Raw genomic sequence first — 21,082 nt, 5'->3', positions numbered from 1 at the left:
AGACCTCTGAGAAAGGAGATCCACCCCTTTGTTCTGTCATTTTAGGAGACAAGGTTGGTGTGGCAAAAAGATTTCCAGCTTCAGAATCAGAGAGGGATCTGACGCAGGTTGGCCAGTCCTACCTACCATGAAGCCTGCACCACATCTGTAAAAAGAGGAAATGTCTAGCAGGAAACAGTATATTTAACCACTGTAGACAGAGCATCAAGCATAGCCCGTGATGGTTTTTTAGTGAATTATTGCCATTATTGGGCTAGGGATGTAGTTCAGTGGTAGAGAACTTGCCTAGCATTTGTAAGGTCCTAGGCTCCACCCTCCATAATGAAAACAAAATATTGCCACTATTATGAATTGTGATTCTACCCGTAGGTTAAAAGAATTTTGAAAACAGAATTATATAATGGTTCTTGGTATTGGCCCATTTCTAGAATTTTCTAACAGATGTGGTAGAGAAAGAACATCATGGAATGTGTTTGGTGTTGAAGGAAAAATGACTGTCTCCTGACCATTACTGTCCAGGCTACTGGGTCCTGAGTTTGAAACACTGTGGGGCCCCTTGGCAGGCATAGATTAGCAGCCAGAGTCCTCCTCACCTTGCCAGATGTTTTGACACCTTTCCAGATGCTGAAGTATATAATGGTAAAGATAAGCATGATGCAGAGGGTAAGCTGCCAGCTGATGCCCCCCAAGTCCTGGAGTCCCTTAGACCGGTGGATCTGTAGGATGTGGCGTCTGAAGCAAAAAAGAAAGAAAGGCCTATGAGAGGATCTGGACAGTGATGTGATCACATAGCATATGATCAAGTGCCCCTAAAGACTCACATATTGAAGGTTTTATCCCCAGTACAGAAATTTTCAGTGAAAGGGGATCTAGAGAAGTGACTGGATCATGAAGGATAAATGCACTGATGAGATCATAATTTATGGGAGGTGATGGAAACTGGAAGTAAAGCCTAATTGAAGGGAGTAGATCATGGGGGTATGTTCTTGGGGATTAAATCGGATCCACAGTCACTTCTTTTCTGGCCTTCTTGCTCTCTCTTTGCTTCTTGGCTGCCATGAGGTGAGTAGTTTTCCTCCACTGTATCCTTGCACCATGGTATACTATCTGCTTAGGCTCAGAAACAATGGAGTCAGCTGACCATGGACTGATACCTCTGAAACTATATGCCAAAATAAATCTTTCCTCCTGTAAGTTGTTTTTCTCATGTATTTTATTACAGTGATGAAAAGCTGACTAACAAACCCAGGAAGGGCTGAGACAGGCCCTACTGATCCAGAAGGAACAAGCAGCACATTTCAGCTGACAAGCCCTGAGATGAGCACTTGGCCCAGAGGAACACTTCTGGCTTCTCCTTTTCTGACTGTAACCTGAACCGCGTTGACCAACATGATTGGCTTTTGGATACATGAACATTTATGCGTGTAGGCCATGGGGCCCTCTCTCACCCATACAGTAGCTTTGTCTTTGAGCTACCTTTGCCTGAAATCCCTGCATTATAGAACACTACTTTCTGTAAGCATGCTTTTCCAAAGGGAAGATCCCATTCATGAAGTTAACACATAAAACCAGAAACTATTTGAATAGTTTCAAAGCACTGAAGAGGCTCGATGCTTTGCTTCTGTGACTGTTTGCGGAGAGTAGGAACTGGGAAGAAGGGCATTTGTAATGCAGGAGAGTAATTTCGGACAAATTGGAGCAGCCTGACTGGGCAGGTGGGAAAGAAGGAGACGGAATGGGAGGCCGCACAGGAAGGCCAGATGTAACACTCAAGGTAGAATTTCCCAGTTTTAAATCCTACTGGAGGGAGGTCTTGCCACTGCCCTCATTCACACCCATTCTCCCATCCCTGACAGCTTCACCTCTCAGAAGTCTTCCAGGAAAGCAGTGAAAAGCCCTTTTTCCCTACTTGTCTCCTAAGAAGTCAAACCTCAGGGGTATGGGCCATCATGGTAGACCACCCCCTCACTTACTCACACTTACATATAAAATTCTTCAGCAGGGGACGTGGAGTGGAGTGTCCAGGTGATGTTGTCCTCAGAGAAGTAGTTGGTGCAGTTTCCAGTGTTCCAGGAATTCCTGCAGCTGGTCCAGGGCAGCCGGTCCGTGAAGGAGGAGATGAGGTAGTAGAACGCCCAGGCCATGATGGTGTTGTAGTAGGAGGCAATGTAAAAGGCAATGATGCAGATGGCATAGCCAATCCCTGGGTGGTGGGTGAGACGGGCCAAGGTCAAACAAAAGGCAGCCCACCAGCGAGAGGCTGAGACAGTGTGCTAGGTAGTCCCGCAGCCCGGGTGAGGGGTAGAAATGGTTATTGCCGCCTATTTCATTCCCCAAAGGGAAACACAGCAATGCAATGATTACTGATCTGTATTTGCAAGCATTTGCTATCTTTTTAAAGAAACTCACTAATTTTGTAAAAATTTGGTTTACTTTCAATTGTTATGTATTATTTCTTCTTTGCAACTGTACTCCACTGGAGCAGTCAGAAACTTAATGACTCAAGTTATCTCCTAGAGATACCTGAAGTCTAAGTAATTCCAGAAGCAGGTCCCCAGCTCCCACCCATTGATGGAAATGCCCCACTGGCTTATCCACATAAACCCTTCATTACCTTTGAAAATGGGGCAGATTTTCCTCCATATAGAAATGCATCCATTTCGGTGATACTGGCCCAATGCAAGCTCCATGTAAAAGAGTGGGATCCCTCCAAATATGGCCATGATGGTGTAGGGGAGGAGGAATGCTCCTGAGACACATAAAAGACAATTTCACTTCCTGTCCACATCTGTCCCAGGTCAGCCCAAATGATCTGGACAAGAGGGCTCACACCAGGAATCACAGAGCCACACTGTGCTTTGCCAGAAGTAATAGTAGCCAGGGCTCCGCAGCTAACGTGGGGTTCTAAGAGGAGGCTGACAGAGAACGTGGAAAGTTGAGTTGAAAGTCAACAAAGCAGGTACTGGGACCGTCTCCACTGTTCGCTGTCTGGAGAATCTAGGCCACTACCCCTCTCTCAGCCCTGATTTCCTCCCCCATAAGGTGACTGGGTGGAGGAGGGATGGGGTTTCCAAACCCAGAGACATATCATACTCACTGGTGAACTTAAAAGCACATCCTAGATGCCAGGGTCCATCCAGAATCTTCTGAAGCAGAAATGTGCAGGTGTGGGCGCAATGCTAAATTGTTTCCAAGCTCCCTGTGTGATTCTGACACAACCAGTACAGGGCCCCCTGGGAACTCTAGAAGCCTGTGGTGATCTGTACAGCCATAGCCATCAACAAATCACTGAACTAGAATCTTTGTTCATCAGTATTATCTATAGCTCCTGACATTTGATTACTGATATTTAGCTATGTGTTCATAATTCCATGGAGTCAGGATGACTCTCACAAGCCACCTTTGGGTGCACAGCTGAAAAGACTAGTTTTTTTTATGGAAGAAGAAAGCACAGAGCTACAGCATAGCTAGAGATGCTAGCTCTCCCAGATCTTGTGGCTGATGCTAAATTTGGAGATGTTAAGTTAGAGTTTGTTTCCTTGCAGCTTGACTTAGCCCAAAGATCAGCTATGATTTTCCTTGATAGCTTTCCCTCCTATAAAATGCTCTGGTTGCCAGGGATATAGCTCAGCGGCACAAGCGCCTGCCTGGCAAGCAGAAGACCCTGAATTCGATTCCTGGTACTAAAAAAAAAAAAAATGCCGTGGTCTTAGAAACCTGAAGTCAGTGCTACTCAGCAGGATCGACGTAACTTACACTCATGCTCGATAAACCTGCTTGAAAATAGAAACCATGTTGTGTTTTTGTGGCCTTTGTCCAAGGGGTTTGTTTGATCAGCTATACAGTAGGAAACGCCACCAGTGATCCAGCACTTATATAACGCTGAGACTAAAGGTGAGTCCTCCCAAGCTGCAGATAAGCTGACTGTGATTACAACTTCTGCTCCTCCCTGGAAGGAAGCTCCAAATGTCCCAGGATCCCCAGGGGACTGCGTTTGCCATCACATGGACAAAACAGTTAAGAGATGTAGCAAATCAAGGCAACTGTGTGTCAGCCATGGAAGAAGTGACTGTAACATGAATTATCCCCCAAACTTCATTTCAGCTGCCCTCCCATGTCTGTTTCCCATCAAAATAAATATGAACTGATCGATACCTATTTCCTCGTGACCTTTTCCTATCAAGCCCAGTGTCAGCACAGAGGGCCTGCTCCTGCTCCTCTCCCTGCCCTGCCCTCTTCCAGGCTCCCACATTTACACCCACAGTCAGTGTAAGATTTCTGATCATCTACACAGCAACTGTTCAAAGCCTTAAGGCTGCAAGGAGGAACAGTATATGGTTTCTTGCTTCCAACGCTCTGTTCTCCTGCACCAACTTCCTGAGGAGCTGAGTTTACAGGCCTGTACCTCCATGCCCAGCTAATATTTTCTCCCTCAGCACTGGGGAGTGACCCAGGGCTTCGCAATGAGCTACACCCCCAGCCCTTTTGTTATTTTTATTTTGAGATAGGGTCTCACTAAGTTGCTAAATTGCCCAGGCTGTGATCAAATTTCCCAGCCTCCCAGACTGCTGGGATGACAGGCACATGCTACCACACCTGGCCCCGCTAACACTCTTTAAGAGACCCAAGTATATCCATGCACGGTTTGGGGCTGGCATTAGTGCCACGCTGTGGCTGAGTTCAGTTCTGGATTATGCTCAGATTGGTAACCTAAGAGTCCGGAGCAAAGCTGATGCCATGCAGGTCCAAAGGCCAAGTAACGTCTGGAAACACCTCCCAGTTTTCCTGATGCAGCTCTGATTCCTCCAGACTCTTCCACACAGCACTTGCCAGCAGAATAAGGGAACTCAGCACTCGAGGCCATTCCCTCGCCCCTGGCTCAGTAGAGGATGGAGCTTGGATAATGCAGTATGAGGAGACCCTTCAATACAAATGATGCTGGAATAGGCGAAGTCTGGTTTGGGTTTTGCTTCCCTCTTGCTTTATAACCCAGAAAGTCTCCAACTAAGCTTTTACTTACTGGAGGTTTGTTGTTTAAAGACTAAGTCATGTTTCCAGCCTCAAATCAGTTACACAAAACAGCAAAACTGTCACTTGTCTTCTGACCTCCCACAGGACCTATACCCCACCCAGACCAGAGCCTCCGCATGGGCCCACGATACTGACCTCCACCATTCTGGTAACACACGTAGGGAAAGCGCCAGATGTTGCCCAGGTCCACAGCATAGCCAATGACTGAGAGGAGGAAATCTATCTTCTTGCCCCAGGTCTCCCGCTCCCCTTGACGCACCTCAGCCACTAGGGTGGTGGTGGCCGCCGGGACAGAATGCTCAGTGTCATCCCCCGTGCTAGGATTGGGAACCGCTGAGTACCCATTGGATATCTGGCCGGACTCTGCTCTATCCTCTGACGTGGGAACGCTCTTCTGTAAAAGGCTGTTTTCCTGACAGTCCTCTGGGTCTTTACACACTGATAGCGCTTTCTGCGAATTCAAGGTTGTGGTCTCCATCTCGCTGGACAGTAAATGACACTGATGCCCATCTGCCGAGGACCTGAACTGACTTTTTGGCGTTTGGCTTGTGGATCTCTTCAGAGACTTACAGCGATAGGATTGAGGGCTCTGTTGGAAAAGTACACAGAGAAAGGAGAGCAAAATTAGGTACTTTGCTTGTCTTTAGTACTAACTCATCTTACGTCTTACTCTACATGACCTAGTGCAATTACAAACACACCTATTATATGTGAGCTGGGAAGCGGGTGTGGTGGTGCACACTCTTAATCCTAGCACTCTAAGAGGCCAAGGCACAAAGATCTCAAGTTCAAGCACAGCCTGGGCAGTTTAGTGACTTTGTCTTAAAATTTTAAAAAGGGATGGGGCTATTCAGTGTCGCAGCGGGAAGGCCCTGAGTTCAATCCTCAGTACTGGAAGAACAAAAAAAGCCAGAATATTTATTTGTTCTATGAGAGTCAAAATCAACTAATTTTTCCAACCTATACAGGGTGTCATATCACAACCAAGAAATTTGAAAAGGAAGTCACACACGCACCCATATGCACAAAATAACACACATGTACACACACGTATACACAAAATAAGACATCAAGTAGCCAAGGTTGTACACAAGTGCTCTGAAAACAAGCACTCGCTTTGAGCCGCCAGACTCTCACCCTGTAGGACGTCAAGAACTCAGAAGAATGTCAGGAGAGGCTCGCTCCCAAGTGTCACAGAAGAGGTGTCACAGAGCACTCTCCTCTGGATCTGAGCTGGGAAAACAGAGCAGCAGCTTCTGCCTGCAGGTAAGCAGAGACAACTCTCTCCCTCGTTGAAACTGAGCGCCCAATGTTAGATCATGCATGCCCAACGTTGGATAAACTGTACATAGGATCCCAAAAGGAAACAAGCAAAGGACAGAGGTAAAAGGCCACCCCTTGTGAGGTACCCCAACTTGTTGGCTGGGATCTTTTTCCCTCTTTTTATGCCCAGGTCCAGGAAGCTCTGGGCAGTTCCAGTTGCTGCAGGATACGTACAGTCTGCCTGTACTCAGCCTTCTGCCTCCCCAGGGAGCCTTAGCAGGTCCCTCCGGGCCATGAGCAGTGTCGCTGCTCCCCATTCGTTCTTCTTGTCACTCACCAGTGGCTCCTGCGGCCAAGCCACTCGACAGGCTCATCTGGGAGAGCCAGGGAGAAGAGCACACCAGCCACTGATGAGTGCATGGTGTCCCTGGCTCCACGTGGCCAGAAGAGAGGTCTGGGCCAGGTTCACTGTGCCTTCATTTCACTGCCATGGGTGGGAAAGCAGGGAAGACAGCTCCGCTCTCCTCCGGACTGAGGTCTGAGATGGCAAACGTGGGCTAGAAATCTGAGCCCTTTTGGACTTTAAACCTTTGACCTGTCATAAAACTGCAAGCAGCGGAGACCTTCCAGCTTGCTTTGTTTCTTCTGAGCCTGAGTTTTCAAACTCTTGAAACACTTCGGGAGCTGAAATATATCTCTGCTTAGTTCAGATAACCTAACACCTTTCTAAAAACTATTCACAATCCAGCCCTCCAATCCAACAGCAGGAGGGCTAGGTACTAAAAACAGCAAATGTACTGTATGTCTTCTACCTATCTGTGGCTTTCAGTGGCTCTGAGTTAACTCTCTGCACATAGAAATGTGAAGACTAAAATGTAGTGAGTGAAAAACTAGAACACAAAGCAGTAGTAGCTTCACTCTGATGAATATATATATATATATATAGAGAGAGAGAGAGAGAGAGAGAGATGAATACCAGGGAATGAGAGGAGTAACTAGGTTTGGGGTTCATTGGGTTCGTCTTTATTCTCTAAAGAGGAAAATAAAATTTTAAAAGAGATTGATTGTTACCAAAAATATACCAACAAGAGATAGATCAGCTTATAAAACTAGGGTGTGTGTGTGTGTGTGTGTGTGTATGTGTAAAAGGGTAGATGTCCTGGGTTCTATTCTGTACAGCTGTTTGGCCCCATCTTCTATCCTATCTGTATTGATCGGCTTTTCTTTGCTGTAACAAAATGCCTGACACAAAGGAAGAAATGGGTTGTTTTTAGCTCATGCTTTTAGAAGTTTGACACAAGGTTAGCGGCTCTAAGGCAGAAACATCATGGTAAAGGGCCTGGCAGAGAAAAGTCACTCAACTCACAGGTACCAGGAAGCAGAGACAGGAGGGGAGAAACTGAGAAGGGGCAAGGACTAGATATAGTCTCCAAGCAGATGACCCTATGTACCACCCAGACACACCCACCAGTGTTTACTAATCCCCAAAGCACCCGTCAAGCCAATCAGTTTGACAAGATTAATCACCACACTGCCTCAGACTCAAAGATGCAAATACCTCACTGTGAGGAATACAAATTTCTGACATAGCCCTAACCCTAACCCTAACCCTAACTAGATAAAACCACATGCTGCCCGCTCATCCTTTATGGTACTGCCTGGCTCGCCCTGCTCTCCTCACTTGCTTGGGACCATAACTATACTTAATAGAGCTTCCCCTCTCTCTGTCTCCCTTTTGTGCGTGCATGTGTGTGTGTGCGTGTGTGCGTGTGTGCATGAGAGGCAATAGCTAGGGCTATGTCAGAAATTCGTATTCGTCACAGTGGAATTTGTGTTTGGGCTGCTGGCGACTGAACCCAGACCCTCATGCACACTAGGCAAGGGCTCTACCCCTGGGCTACAGCCTCAACCCCATAGACTTTTAGAATGAGCATACTTTCTCTCATCCACTATAATTAACAATTTATCAGACATTTTTTGAGAGAGAGACTGAGACATGAACTTTTTTTTTTTTTTTTTTTTTTTTTTTTGGTTTTTCTCCGGTACCGGGAACCGAACTCACGACCTTGCGCTTGCCAGGCAGGCGCTTTTGCCGCTGAGCTAAATCCCCAGCCCATGAACTTATTTAAATACACAGTTAAATTGAGCTTGGGGCTGGGGATTTAGCTCAGTGGCAAAAGCGCCTGCCTGGCAAGCGCAAGGTCGTGAGTTCGGTTCCCGGTACCGGAGAAAAACCAAAAAAAAAAAAAAATTGAGCTTGGTGGTCTCGGGTTGTTCGGTTTGAGGCCTCCGTATTCTCTCTGGCTTAAGTCAGTGACTTTTCCCACACTAACCACTGAAGAATCTTAAGGTCAAACACCGAGGAAAAGAGCTTCCCTGCAGGGGGCCTGTCCTACAACAGCCTGCCCGCCTTTGTTCTTCTTCTGCCCTCCAGAATTCTCTCTAAGAACTTATCTTCAATACCTTCACTTTCCTCACACTTAAATGTCTGCCTCAGCAGCAACACACCGGGAGGGGGGTAAACACTCAGCCACAGCAGCGACCCATTGCCCTCCTGCCCTGGAGCCACAGGATCCGCTCTACCTTTCATTTCTTTTCTCCCATTGAGCATCCTGCAGGGAGGATGAAAAACGTGTGGGTTGGTGGATTTGGGGGGTGGAGAGCAATGTGTGTTTTCCGGGGTCCTCAGGGGTTCGGTCCCCAAGGAATCTGATCTTGATTTCTTGGCAACCATGGGGAGCAGCTTTAGGGAAGAACAATGCCCTATTCTCTATTTTTGCTCTCATATTTCCTGAAATATCCCTCAGTACCTTTTCACTTGATAAAGAAGAAACAAAAAATTTAAACGCGCGGAGAACATTCCTCCGGCAACCCGGGACTTCGGGTTGCCTCTCCAACGGTATTGGTCTTGCTCCATCCAGCTCTCCTACTGCGCCCCACTCTTGATCATGCAAACTGGAGAACACACAGAAAGTTACGGTCACGCAGAGCCACCAAACAGGCACAAAAATCCAACAAAAGGAGCACGCACGGCTCCTTTTCTTCACTCACTCCCCTGCCTCTGCCAGCCAGAGAAAAACTGTTACAAATCTGGGCGTCGGGGCAGACAGCCTGTGCCTAGGCCCCTTTCTGCCCATGGAGCCGCCTCCTTTCCCACTTCCCTGGCTCTGCAGAACCCTGTTCGGCTTTTTCTACTGAGACCACAGAAAACACTGGTTGAGAGCAAGCTGGCCCAGGGATGCAAAGTATGAGTGGTTAAGGAGGGCGTTCCTGAGGATGCTCTCTTGAAAGTTTTCTTCCTTTAAAAGATATTTTTGTCCTGCTGGTTAGGAAGATAGCAAGCAAGGTCAGTATGACAGTGGGGAACTCCTCCAGGCAGTCTTTGAGTCGCTCCATGGCTAGAAAAATCACCAAAGCCTTTCTTTGCACCTTCAATGTGTGCAGTTGTGCAGGCCGAGGAGCGACAGGTTGCGCGCGGTGCGACGTGACTCAGTTCCAGTGTGAGACGTTAACTTGATTCCCCAAAGCCAGCTCTCCACACCTGAGGGGCAGTAGGTAGTAGGGTTGTTGAAGGCTATGGTTGACTTCCTGTTTGTACTCCTGTTGCCTGTTGACTAATTTATTCCACTAACCCCACCCTACTCTTAATTTTAAAGAAAAGAGAGAGAAAGGATGCTTTTATTTAAACTTCTGACCAAATCTCCATTGCTCTTTTTACAAACTCTTTTTCTGTAGCCAGAAAAACCGGTATCTAACCAAGCAAGTAATTATAACAATTAATCATAAAACCACTCAGCCCTCTGTAAATGCCTGTGACTTGGCTTGTCTGTTTGGTGCCCTTCGGCACATTCTAAGCAAAAGCACTGCAGAAATTTTATACTTTCACTTCACGTGTCAAGATCAAAGTGAATTTACTTTGCAGGACACTCAACAATCATTTTCTTTTTTTTGGTACTGGGAATTGAACTCAGGATCTTGTGCTTGCCAGGCAGACACTTATGCCACTGAGCTAGATCCCCAGCCCTCAACAATCATTTTCAATAACCAAACCAAACCAAACTCCATCGAAGTATGGCTCGGACACTGAGATAAGATTAATTACAGGTCATCAAGCCAAGTGGCGATTTGCATTGTCTATGCAGACAGAGTCTGAAATTCCCAAAGCATTTAACAAGGATGACAGAAATTAGGGAGCTCTGGAACCTCCCCACACAATTAGCATCACAGCCTCAGCCTCCTGACCCAGAGAAGCACTAATTCAGCAAAGCCACCTTCACGGAACTCACAGTACAAGGCCAAAACCTGGGAAGGATGACAGACTGCAGGACAAGTAGCCGGGCTCAAGGAGTCGGAGGCTGGGATTCCTCTAGAGCCACGGCAATTCCCTGTGGTTAGGATTTCTGTGGACATGATCATCCAGCTCCAAAGTTTCCCTGGGGTTGTACAAGTCTCCTGGAGCTGCTGTTTCAGTTTCCATAGGCCTTGGAGTTTACTTGGTTCTTCCTCACAGGCTCTGCTGTGTCAGGCGGTGGCTCGTGTTCGTACTTGTTGAGGGACTGCCGAGTTTCCTGAAGATGTGGTATTGTGTCATAAACCAGACGGACCCCAGCTTGTCTTTCAAATAAAATAAAGAGACCCGGTCTAGAGACGAAGAGGGTAGAGAAAATCTGCTTGTTTTGTGGACATAGAGAGTAGATATGAACGCCACTATCACAGCCATCTTCTTAGCCAAAGGATTCCTTGGAGGAGGGAGAGAAACAGTTTCATTCTGGGGAAAGGAATTAAATAGGATAAAGTCCCCAGAGCCCTGGGGGCCAGCTATCAGAAGACTGGCTATCTGTGAGAGAGCCAGATCACTCTAGAAGCTGGCCAGAGGCACAATGCATCCTTAGACTTTCATAAAAATCCAACAAGAAATGGATTTGGCATAAGCAGGTATAAACAGTCTTCCTTTGGTGAACATGCAGAGTCAGGCCCAGACCTGCCGCCTTCTTGTGTTGTCTACAACCCAGGGCCTTCCTTTCTGTCTCATAGATCTGCAGCAGAATCCCAGATCCACCATTCACTCACTGTGTAACTTTGGGTAGGTCACTTAACCTTTCGGAGCCTCCATTTCCTCCTACTTAAAAAGCAGACCATTAAAATTTCTAACGGGCTGCTGGGGATTTAGCTCAGCAACACAGCGCCTGCCTGACAAAAGCAAGGTCGTGAGTTCGATTCCAGGTACTGGAAAAAAAACAAAACAAAAAATTTCTAAAGGCTGCTGTGGGACTTATAAGTATGACACAGGCTTAACTTAGTGCCTGGCATATGGAACACATCAGTAAATAACAGTGAGTCATTTTACTACCACCGCGACACAGAGAATCCATTCTGCTTCTACTTCACATCTCAATCAGGGAAACTAAGGCCCACAGCTAGTACCTCACTGCTTCATGCTGTTCCTTGGAGTTACCTGGGGTCCTTGTAAACAACAGATCCCTAGGCCCTTCTCCCAGAGGTTCTAATTCAGGAGACCCGTGAGGTGCCCAGGCATCTGCATGTTTAATGAGCACCCTGGGTTATTCAGGGGCAAGTGAGTCCTCTCTGCCTCCTCTGAGGCCTGGGTTAAGCCTCTAACTACCTCCTCTTTCCACCCTAGGCCAAGATGATCTCCCTCTGTGCTGTAAAACTGCTTGTTTGTCAACCATCATTGGTGATCATACGTCCTATATTTGCTTTGTGTCCCCTGGAAGCAGGGCCATGACGTCCACCTGGCTCAGCACGCAGGGCCTTCCTCAGGTAGCGCTCTTGGTTCCGCGGCTAAGTCAAGGGCAGCCAGGATCCCATCCCCAGAGCCCTTCTCTCCTGGAGCCTCACCCCCGGGGTGGGAGTGATCCCAGGGCTGGAGGAGGAGGGCTGGTATCCCCTCAGATGTCAGTGGCTCTGGGACAGGAAGAGACCGTTCTGTCCAGGGTTAAAGGAGAGCCCAGGCTGTCCTAACTCTGAAACGCTCAGTGGCAGTCACAGCCAGGTACTGTCTGGGTTCTAAATGCTTATTCCTGAGCTGGGTGTTTGGAATCTGAAATACATTTACCACCCACAGAAATAAGTGTTAAGAAACGGAGACACCTACAACGGAAGCTGCAGAGCACAGCATGAAGTCCTCCAGAACTGCATGACAATGAAATGTAGCAGAAGTCATCTATTGATTTTAACCTTCTTTCTGGTTCTTGAGGAAAACTAAATTTAAGGAGAGAAGGACAAGAGACTTACAGGGATTCTGTGGAGGTATCTATTAGGTCCTTTGTGTGTGATGGTGGAGGAGGTTGGGGATCAAATCCATGTGGGCACTACTTCTGAGCTACATCCCCTGACCCCTTTTAAAATTTTTTGAGACAGGGCCTCACTAAATTGCCCAGGCAGGACTTGAACTTGAGATCCTCTTTACCTCAGCCTCCCAAAGTGCTGGAATTACAGGCAAATGCCACTGTGCCTGGTTTAATTTTTTTTTTTTAAAGCCCTTTAAGGCTTTGGAAATTGATGGAACAAATTCCTTAGTATAGTTAACTTAATTTCACAACTTATAACTTTTTGCAGAAATTGATGTAATATATTTAAATGTTGGTAAGGACAGGAAAGAGACCTTAGATACCCAAAACAAGTGATGCATTAGGATTACGAGTGTCACTTCTATCCTTCTCTTTTGTTTGTACTGCTGAGGCTTGAACCTAGGTCCTTGCACATGCTAGGCAAGTGCTCTACCACTAAGTTATACCCCAGTACTGACTTACAACTTCTAAAGATGGCTTTATTGTTATAATAATGTAATTTATGCTATAAATAGAAATCAAAATAAAACACATGGAAACATTTCCAAACACAGCTTTTCTTTTCCTCAGTACAAAATTACTTTTGTAAGCTGGGAGTGGTGGCTCACCCCTGTAATCCCAGCACTAGGGAGGCTGAGACAGGAGGATCGTTGCAAGTTGGAGACCAGTTTGGGCTACACAGTGAGCTCAAGGCCAGCCTGAACTGCATAGCGAGACCCTGTCTCAAAAAAAAAGACAAAAAAAAGAGATTACTTTTGTGTGAAACAGACATGCTTAGATGCACAGAGGGACCCAAGAGAGGGAGCAGGAGGATAGATGAAAACCAGTCCCCGGGAGAGGGCATTAACAGGGGAGGTGGATTTACCTGCGGCAGCTAAACAAGGTGGAAGAGAGAGGTGGGGGAGAAAAGGAGGCGAGGTGAAGTGAAATGAACAACGAAAGGGTGAGTGGTACAGGACAGAGGAGAGGGGAAGGGGGCCCGCCTCTCAGAGTGGGGCAGGGAACAGGAAAAGGAAGTAGAGGGAGGGGGCTGGGTGGTGGCAGAGGGGCATTTCAGAGTAGGGGCGTGCAGAGAACACACGTGGCCACCTCTTTAGCCATAAGACATGCTGTGACTTGGGTGTTGTTGGTGCCTATACTCTTCCCTCAAGAAATCCTGAAATGTGCTTTGCGGTGAGTTGCTCAGTTGAGGTGAGACAGTCCAAATACGGTTAAAACCTGTGTTTGGAGGATCGTTGCAAGTTCGAGACCAGCCTGGGCTACAGAGTTAGCTCAAGGCCAATCTGAACTACATAGTGAGACCCTGTCTCAAAAAGACAACAACAACAACAAAAATCTGCGTTTGCTCAAATGCACTGACTCTTCATTTGGGCTTACAGAGCCCCCTGGGGAACTAAAAGCAGGATAAAGCTTGGCATCTCTGCCTTCACTTCGTATCTGTCTCCTTTACTACTTTAAACTTTGGGTGGGACCTCTGCCCGGCTCCGCAGGTAAACGAGCTAATCACGTAAGGAGTGTTTGTGCAAAGCTTCGTTTATTAGCCTTAAATTTACCTAACCTGTCTCGTCCCCCTTCAAGATAGGGGAACCAAGATAAGAGTAACTAAAGTGTCCTGAAGGTTTCAGGGACATTCAACTGCCAGCTTTTACAACATACTGTTCCACACCCCTGGAGCAATGCCTACAAGTCTCTAGTCACTGCCCTAAGCCTGCAGTCACCTTAGATTGCAGCAGGGCCTCTGCAAACAGAGCACCCCACAATGAGATTACTCCTAAGCAGAAGCACGCATCTCATGGGAACACCCCCCCCACACACACACACACACACACTGTCCCCTTGCAGAACCAGAACTGAGCCAGTGGATCAACCAGTCCCAGCCCAGCCAGCAAACTAATAAAAGCTGGCCTCTTGCCTTTGTTAATCGGCCAGCTTGATTTTCTCTGTCAGGGCTGTGACCCCTTCAGCTCTTTTCCTGGAGCTCAAGTCCCTTACCCATTTTTTCTTACTTCCCAAGTAAAGCTTTTGCTTACAAGTTTGCGCTTTGCCTCACTTTTCATTTCTGTTATCACTGAGATAGATGTTCCCTGTGTGTGGAGTGGGAGAGTTCATTAAAAAATAGTTCATCACTGGGCATGGTGGCACATGCCTATAATCTCAGCACTCAGGAGGCTGAGGCAGGAGGATCACTGTGAGTTCAAGACCAGTCTGGGCTACAGAGTGAGCTCGAGGCCAGCCTGAATGGCATAGTGAGACCCTGTGTCAAAAAGACAAAAAGCAAACAGCAACAACAAAAAATAGTTCGTCATTACACAGCATAGATTTAGCTCCCAGCTATGCATTCAGATGAGGGTAAGAAGCACTCTAACCCCCAGGAAAGTACAACTGCAAAAAGTATCCACATCAACTCTGAAGGACATCACGGAGACCACAGGGGAAATGTGACTATGAGCCCTGTATCCCACAATAGCACCGTGTGGACAATGTTGCTCCCCAGGGCGCTAACAGGGCTGCTGACCCCGGAGAAAGTCCTTGCTCTGAGGAGACACACGCTGAGGTAGTTAGGACTGAACTATCCGGCTGTCTGTAAACTCTCAGAGGTTCAACAAGAAAACATTACACACAGCTCTGTAAATTATATATTGTATCAATGACCGCATATATTACAAATATATCAAATTTTATGTACCACATGCAAAAATGAGATGTGGACAAGTAGAGTGCAATCCTCAGCACAAATGTGGCAAAAAGTGAACAACTGGTGAAAATGGCTGACTTCTCTGACTTTTCATTTGAAATTTCTTTAAAGAAAAAAATTGGTTAAAGAAACATAATTCCAGCCCTCAGACCAGTTCTGGGAAACCTCCAGTCAGCCCAAAATAGCTTATCTCTCCACCCGCCAGGCTCTTCCCTGCTTCATCCTCCCTCAACCCTTTTCCTCTGAAAGGAGGGAAAGAACCAACTAACTTGATTAGTGTTTTAAAGACACCAAGCCCATGGCCAGCTGGGGCGGGGGTGAACCTGGAGCGCAGGACGCACCTGCTCTAGGGCCTGCGGTGATGACCTGAGAGTCAGGCAAGTGCAAGCAAGCCAGTCCCCTAATTCTGGGCGCCCAGTCCCTAATTCTAGGCTCTTTAGAGAGAAAAAAATCAGTTTTTTTTTTTTTCAGCAGGTCAATAACAAAGGAAATAAGTGTTCTTTTTTTTCCTTGACTATGCCTTGAAGGATCACACAAAAATGCAATTTGGCAAAGGCCCACCGCCCTGCCACCTGGGGCTCCTTCCTGAGCCACTGAGAAGCGCTCGCCCCAGGTTACCGCTGGGCCTGTCATAACCCCTCATTCACTCGTGTCCGCCCTCCTTCAAATAATGACATGAGCTGGACCTCAGCCTCCCAGGAGACCTTCCCCTGCCATTTGTCACTTGTCAGTCTCTGGAGACCGTGGGACGTCACCTCCATGTCTTTATGTTGCAGTCCAGAGGCTGTTGTTCTCAACAGCGCTCCATCCAGTCCTGGAGTTGAAGAGCCTCTGACTTAAACACCCATTGTCAAGGCTCCTTGGTCCCGGGTTGGATGGGAGCTAGGGAGCTGCGGCCAGGTTCCAGGGACACCAAAGGAAGGGCGGAAATAGCAAAGCAGTCAGACAGCCTTGCACAGCCTTACCGTCACTCGTTTTGTCACCTTATCAGACCCAGGACTGGGAAAATGCTTGCTCAGTTTAAAAGCATGCGGTTGATATTCAGTAAGTGAGCATTTATCTTCCCAGTCACCAAGAGCTAAGCAGCGGAAGGCTGGAGGGGCTGTCCCGGGCAGGGTATCACTCCTAAACCACATTGTTCAGTGTGGACCAGAGTCGTGGAAGGAGCTCTGCCTGCGAATAAGGGGGGCTGTGTCAGCCCGTGGTGGGTCTCATACTCACCCTAGAAATGAAGCGCAATTCTCTGCTCGGGTATGATCAGTTATGCCAGGTGTCTTTTAAAGGCTGGTTTCATCTATTTTCCATCAAGGTCTCTCCTAAAAAGATGTCGGTTTACTTTCCTTAGGATGCTGTTTTGCTCCAGGCAGCACAGAAACTGACTCCCCATTAAAGCATGGTGAGTCTGCCCCGTTTGTCCCAAGAAACTGGTGCTTGTTCTGACGGTCTCCACACCCAGGCCGCACCACTGAGCACCACGGGTCTCAGGGGAGCGTGGCTGATCTGCAACAGCTCAGGATCAGTTAGGAGGAACAGGCACAGCCCAAATCCTCCTGCCGGGGGCTGTTTCCCCAGCACCACACCCTGGGCACCTTCCGGACAGCATGAGGGGAGCTGGGGAACTCAGTTCCTGTTGGTTGGGTGCAGAAATGTAGGCCTTAGCTTACACATGTCAGAGTGTGCAAAGCCTCTGCCTGTGAGTGAAACCCCAGGAGATCCCCCAGAAGACCCTGATTCGACAGCAGTTTCTTGAGTACAGTCCAAGCTCTTAGGCAATTTTGCACCATTATTACAGTTCCTGTTTTCTTAAAGGAGAGAGAGTTGGGCCACAGTCCGAGAATGAACTGGAGGAGACTTGGATACCTTGTAAGCGTATCTCCCTGCTTTCTCCTCTTTGGAGCCAAAGATCATGAGACCCAGAGGAGCCAAAGTTTTACTGAGAATAGCTAAGTCCTGAGTTGCTTTCTCAAAAAAAAAAGACTGCATGATTTAATTGTACCACTTTAAAAGTATGAAAGAGAAGGAGCTGCCGTGAATAGGCTTAATTTTTGGAACTACCTGTGTTGTTCCTTGGCAGGGACATCCAGAGTGTTGCGCAAGCCTGCCACAGAGAGAGCCCAACCCTCACTCCTAATCCCCCTTCGGTCACGGATTCTCATTCCACAGTCGCTCCGCCCATTTGAGAAACTCTTAGACAGGCGTCTCCATGTTTCACCAGAAATGCTCAGATGACTCTAAACCACTCCCAAGTGGTTCTGAGGTACTGGCTTGCAGGTCTCGCTGATTCCAATCATACGTCAACATTATTCTGTCTCCCTCTTCTCACCTTTCGTGCATGTATTTCCTAAAGAGCCTGAAAGAAATGGGTTTGACTATTTAGGCTGCTAATTACTTCTGAAATCTCCTGGATGAGGTACCAGAATTTGAGGTTTTCTCTTATTTTCTTTTCTTTTCTTTTCTTTTCTTTCCTTTTCTTTCTCTCTCCTTCCTTCCTTCCTTCCTCCTGCCCACCTTCCCTCCCTCCCTTCATTCATTCCTTTCTCTCTCTCTCTCTCTCTCTCTCTCTTTCTCTCTCTCTCTCTCTCTCTCTCTCTCTCTCTCTCTCTGAAGTTGAACAAGAGCAGACTAAAACTATTTCGGTGTGAATCAAACCCCACACCTGATTGAGCGAGCCATTTTGTGTGTGGGTTTTTTTTTCCTACTTTATAATGAATCAGAAGTCCCCACGACACTGGTGGATCCATCTAAGGCTTTCAGAGATATAATTACCAGCCTGGATATCCAAACCCATTTCTTTTTTGTGTAGCTCAGTGGTAGAGCATCTACTAAGCATGTTCTTACACACTTAGCATATGTGAAGCCCTGGGTTCAATCCCCAGCAACACACACACACACTCACACACACGAGAGTAATTCTCAGGAGCTGCAGCAGAACCTGCTTCTCACCTACGCTCGAACAGTCACAAACACCCAGGGGTCTGTAGTAGGAAAACACAGCCTTTCAGCATCCATAGCGCCACAAAAGCAAGTGATGGGATGGAGAGAAAGCTGTGGTTTCTTCCTCCACTCCCACACACCCAGACACTAATGCTGCCCCTACCTAGTTCCTCTCCCCTTCATTAAACACAAATCCCAGTGTTGCCTTCTTAGACATTTTTCCTATGTAACTGAAGGCAAAACACATTAAATATTTGATCTCATCTTACTATGATGAGAGCTAGCAGGTTCATAAATAATCCATTGACCTGGTTCACTTTTCTGGACAAAATTGATCATAAAAATACATACAAGCTCTTGTAACGTCTGACTCGTAGAAATTCCACCCTTCTCAGGTTTTTTAGACCCCTCCCAACCGGAGCAGGAACAATTCAATCTACGAAAGTAAAAGGAAATCTGCTCCGTGGTTCCGGAGAGCTTTTTCAAGACAAATTTGAAAGCACACACTTCTCAAGCAATCGCGTGGGCGCGCACACACTTCAGCCACGCAGAAGAGCTCCTTGGAGTTTCCCATAAATTCTGAATGGCCTGGGAGGGATCTGAGCGTCAGCCTTGCCAGCGAAAAACAACCCAAGACTCAGCTCACGTCGGTGTCACTCAAAGGTTTCCCTAGATATTTGGGCATCTGTGTCCACCAGGACCCTCTCTGCACAAACGCATAAAGCCGTTCGCACGCGATGGCAGCAAAGTGATGATCAAACATCAAACGCGGGTTGAAACTAAGGCAACTTTTCCCTAAAGCGCAGGGCTGCACTTTTGCTTAAGACCGAGTCGTCCTCCCGGCCCAGCCCCGGCTTGCAGTGGACAAAGGAGCCCCGAGGAGCGGAGCCCTGGCCGGACTGGGCGGGAGCTCAGCCGCGAGACGGCTCCGCTGCGGGACAGGGCGGCACCTGGAAAGAAGCGGGGTTACAGGCAAAGGGGAGCGGACCCACCTGCCGGGGCGGCGGGCGGCGGCGCGACCCTCGCGCCCTCGAGGCCCCAGGCGTCCGCTGCTGTGCAGAGCCGGCGCCCGCGCCGCACTATTTGTACTCTCGGCCCCTCACATGGTCTGATCTCTAGATAGCCGCCGCCAAAGAGCTCTTCAAGAACCTCTGCGTCACCTCGTGGCGAAGAAACTTTGTTTCCCCGCGGCTGGGGGGCGTCTCCTGGGGTGGGGGAGGGGCGGGACCCCCATAGTGGGGCGGCGACCCGAGGGGGCGGGCGGGGCAGTGACGGAGCGGACTTCGCTGCTCTTGAGGCTTGCGGAGCTGCTGCGCAACTCTTGAGGTTCGTTTCCTCGCCTACCAAACGCGCCCCGAAGGCTATTCAGGTTTCTGCTCCACCTCAGGTCCTCGGAGCGATCTTTGTTGACCAGACTCCTCTCCGTCACCCCCGACGAGTCCCTCCTGGCCGCTCTCGCCAGGGTCGCCCAGATCCCCACCCTCCGCCGGTTCCTCCGGCTCTGCGGCCGGGGCGCGAGCGCAGCCGGGGGACCCCGTCTGATTCTTCCACGTCCCCTGAGCCTCCAGCAGCTGCACACAATTAATACTTGCAGAATGAATGGAGGACGCGCTCCTCTCACCCGCCGGCCGCCGTTCAAAGCGGATTCCAGCCAGAGCGCGAGTGCCGAGCTGCAGGAGCGCCCGCGCCCGTGGTGTTTGCGGAAGAAAGGTGTTTGAGGGGGTTATAAAGGAGCCCATTGTTTGCGACCATGTGCATAGGTTGGTCGGTTAATTTAAAAAATTATGCTTAAGATGAATTAATGTTATTACACTGCCTTTTCACTGAAATCACATTATTTCCGCCCCGCCAAGAACAGAAGCAGTATTGCTTTGAGCGGACAGACGTCAGGCTTTGGCTGACCAGGCGAGGGAGGAATGGTAGCTCAATCCAAGTCAGAAAGGAAGTAGCGGCGGTAAGTCTAGCCCCTTTGTACCTGGGGGAGTTTAGCCCAGAAAGCCGCGCGCCTGCGGAGGCGCCCAGCCCAGCGCGATCAGTACGAGGTTTTGGTGCCACCTAGAAGCCAGGGCTGGGACTGCAGGGAGAGCCGGGAGCGCTCCCGCCAGCGGGGCAGTCGGGCTGGTGATCCCCGGCAGGCGTGGGCATTTCATGTCCCAGCCTCATCCCCGGGGGGCAGATCGTACCCCCCCGCCTCCCCTTCCTAGGGGCACGGTGGTCTCCAGCGCCCTTCCTCTTCGGTGGACGCTTTCAGTGCTGTGCAGACAAGGGGCTGCACAAATGTAAAAAGGGCCATTTTGAGGAAGAGACAAGGCAGACCGGGCTCAAGGGGGCCCATAGCTGTAGGGGCGTTGAGGTGGCTCCAGCAGGTAGCAAAGGCCCTGGTTTCCACCCTGTTTCCCAGCCGTCTCACTGTGGCTTGAACACCGCTCCCAGTCTCATTAATTGGTTGCCCCCTCTACTCCGGCCTTTCCCTGCTCCTGCTCAGCTGCCCTGCCTCTCCCGGCTGTGCTCTTCCTGTCTGGATGCTGGACACGCGCTGGGGTCCCAGGGACTGGGAGCAATCCTGACTCTGCCCCCTAATTCTGTGGGTTTGACAGCCCCTTCACCTGGCCTCGGGGACCTTCCCTGGGTGGCCCTGTCTGTGAGACAGCATGGGAACCATGGCAGTGTCCATCCTGCTGTCAGGAGTGATCCATGTCCCTCTGTACCCTTTCTCCCTTCAGTTGGGACACGCTGACCATCTCCTTCCTGGCCGCTCCTGGCCAAGAGGCACTCAGAAAAGGACGTGAGGTTCACACGACCGTACCTTTCCCTTGTTACCATCACATCCCTGATAAGTCAGCAAAAA

The 21,082-nt window shown here is 48.7% G+C and overlaps 1 protein-coding gene across 5 annotated transcripts in view; it reads right to left on the bottom strand.

Moving 5' to 3' along the window:
* Slc6a4 (solute carrier family 6 (neurotransmitter transporter), member 4) overlaps positions 1-19,382 on the bottom strand; it is a 33,982-nt gene extending 14,600 nt beyond the window's left edge. Inside the window, exons 1-7 of one of the 5 annotated variants that reach the window (XM_013503528.1) lie at positions 19,227-19,382; positions 16,522-16,616; positions 10,581-10,935; positions 5,167-5,620; positions 2,615-2,749; positions 1,984-2,203; positions 594-732 (exon numbers count right to left, since the gene is read on the bottom strand). In XM_013503528.1, coding sequence (XP_013358982.1) covers positions 594-732; positions 1,984-2,203; positions 2,615-2,749; positions 5,167-5,509 — 837 coding nt within the window. In that variant the 5' untranslated portion in view covers positions 5,510-5,620; positions 10,581-10,935; positions 16,522-16,616; positions 19,227-19,382. Of the gene's footprint in view, positions 1-593; positions 733-1,983; positions 2,204-2,614; positions 2,750-5,166; positions 5,621-6,168; positions 6,233-6,631; positions 6,837-10,580; positions 10,936-16,521; positions 16,617-19,226 lie in introns of those variants that run through there. The other 4 variants (XM_005402661.2, XM_005402664.2, XM_005402662.2 and 1 more) reach the window with 4 other exon arrangements.
* Between the last annotated feature and the right edge of the window lie 1,700 nt (positions 19,383-21,082).

This window comes from Chinchilla lanigera, unplaced genomic scaffold (assembly GCF_000276665.1).
Source record: "Chinchilla lanigera isolate Chin_1 unplaced genomic scaffold, ChiLan1.0 scaffold00080, whole genome shotgun sequence".
In the NCBI taxonomy this organism is placed as follows: domain Eukaryota; kingdom Metazoa; phylum Chordata; class Mammalia; order Rodentia; family Chinchillidae; genus Chinchilla; species Chinchilla lanigera.
Note: the sequence above shows the minus strand (reverse complement) of the source record. Positions and strands in the feature narration are given on the sequence as shown.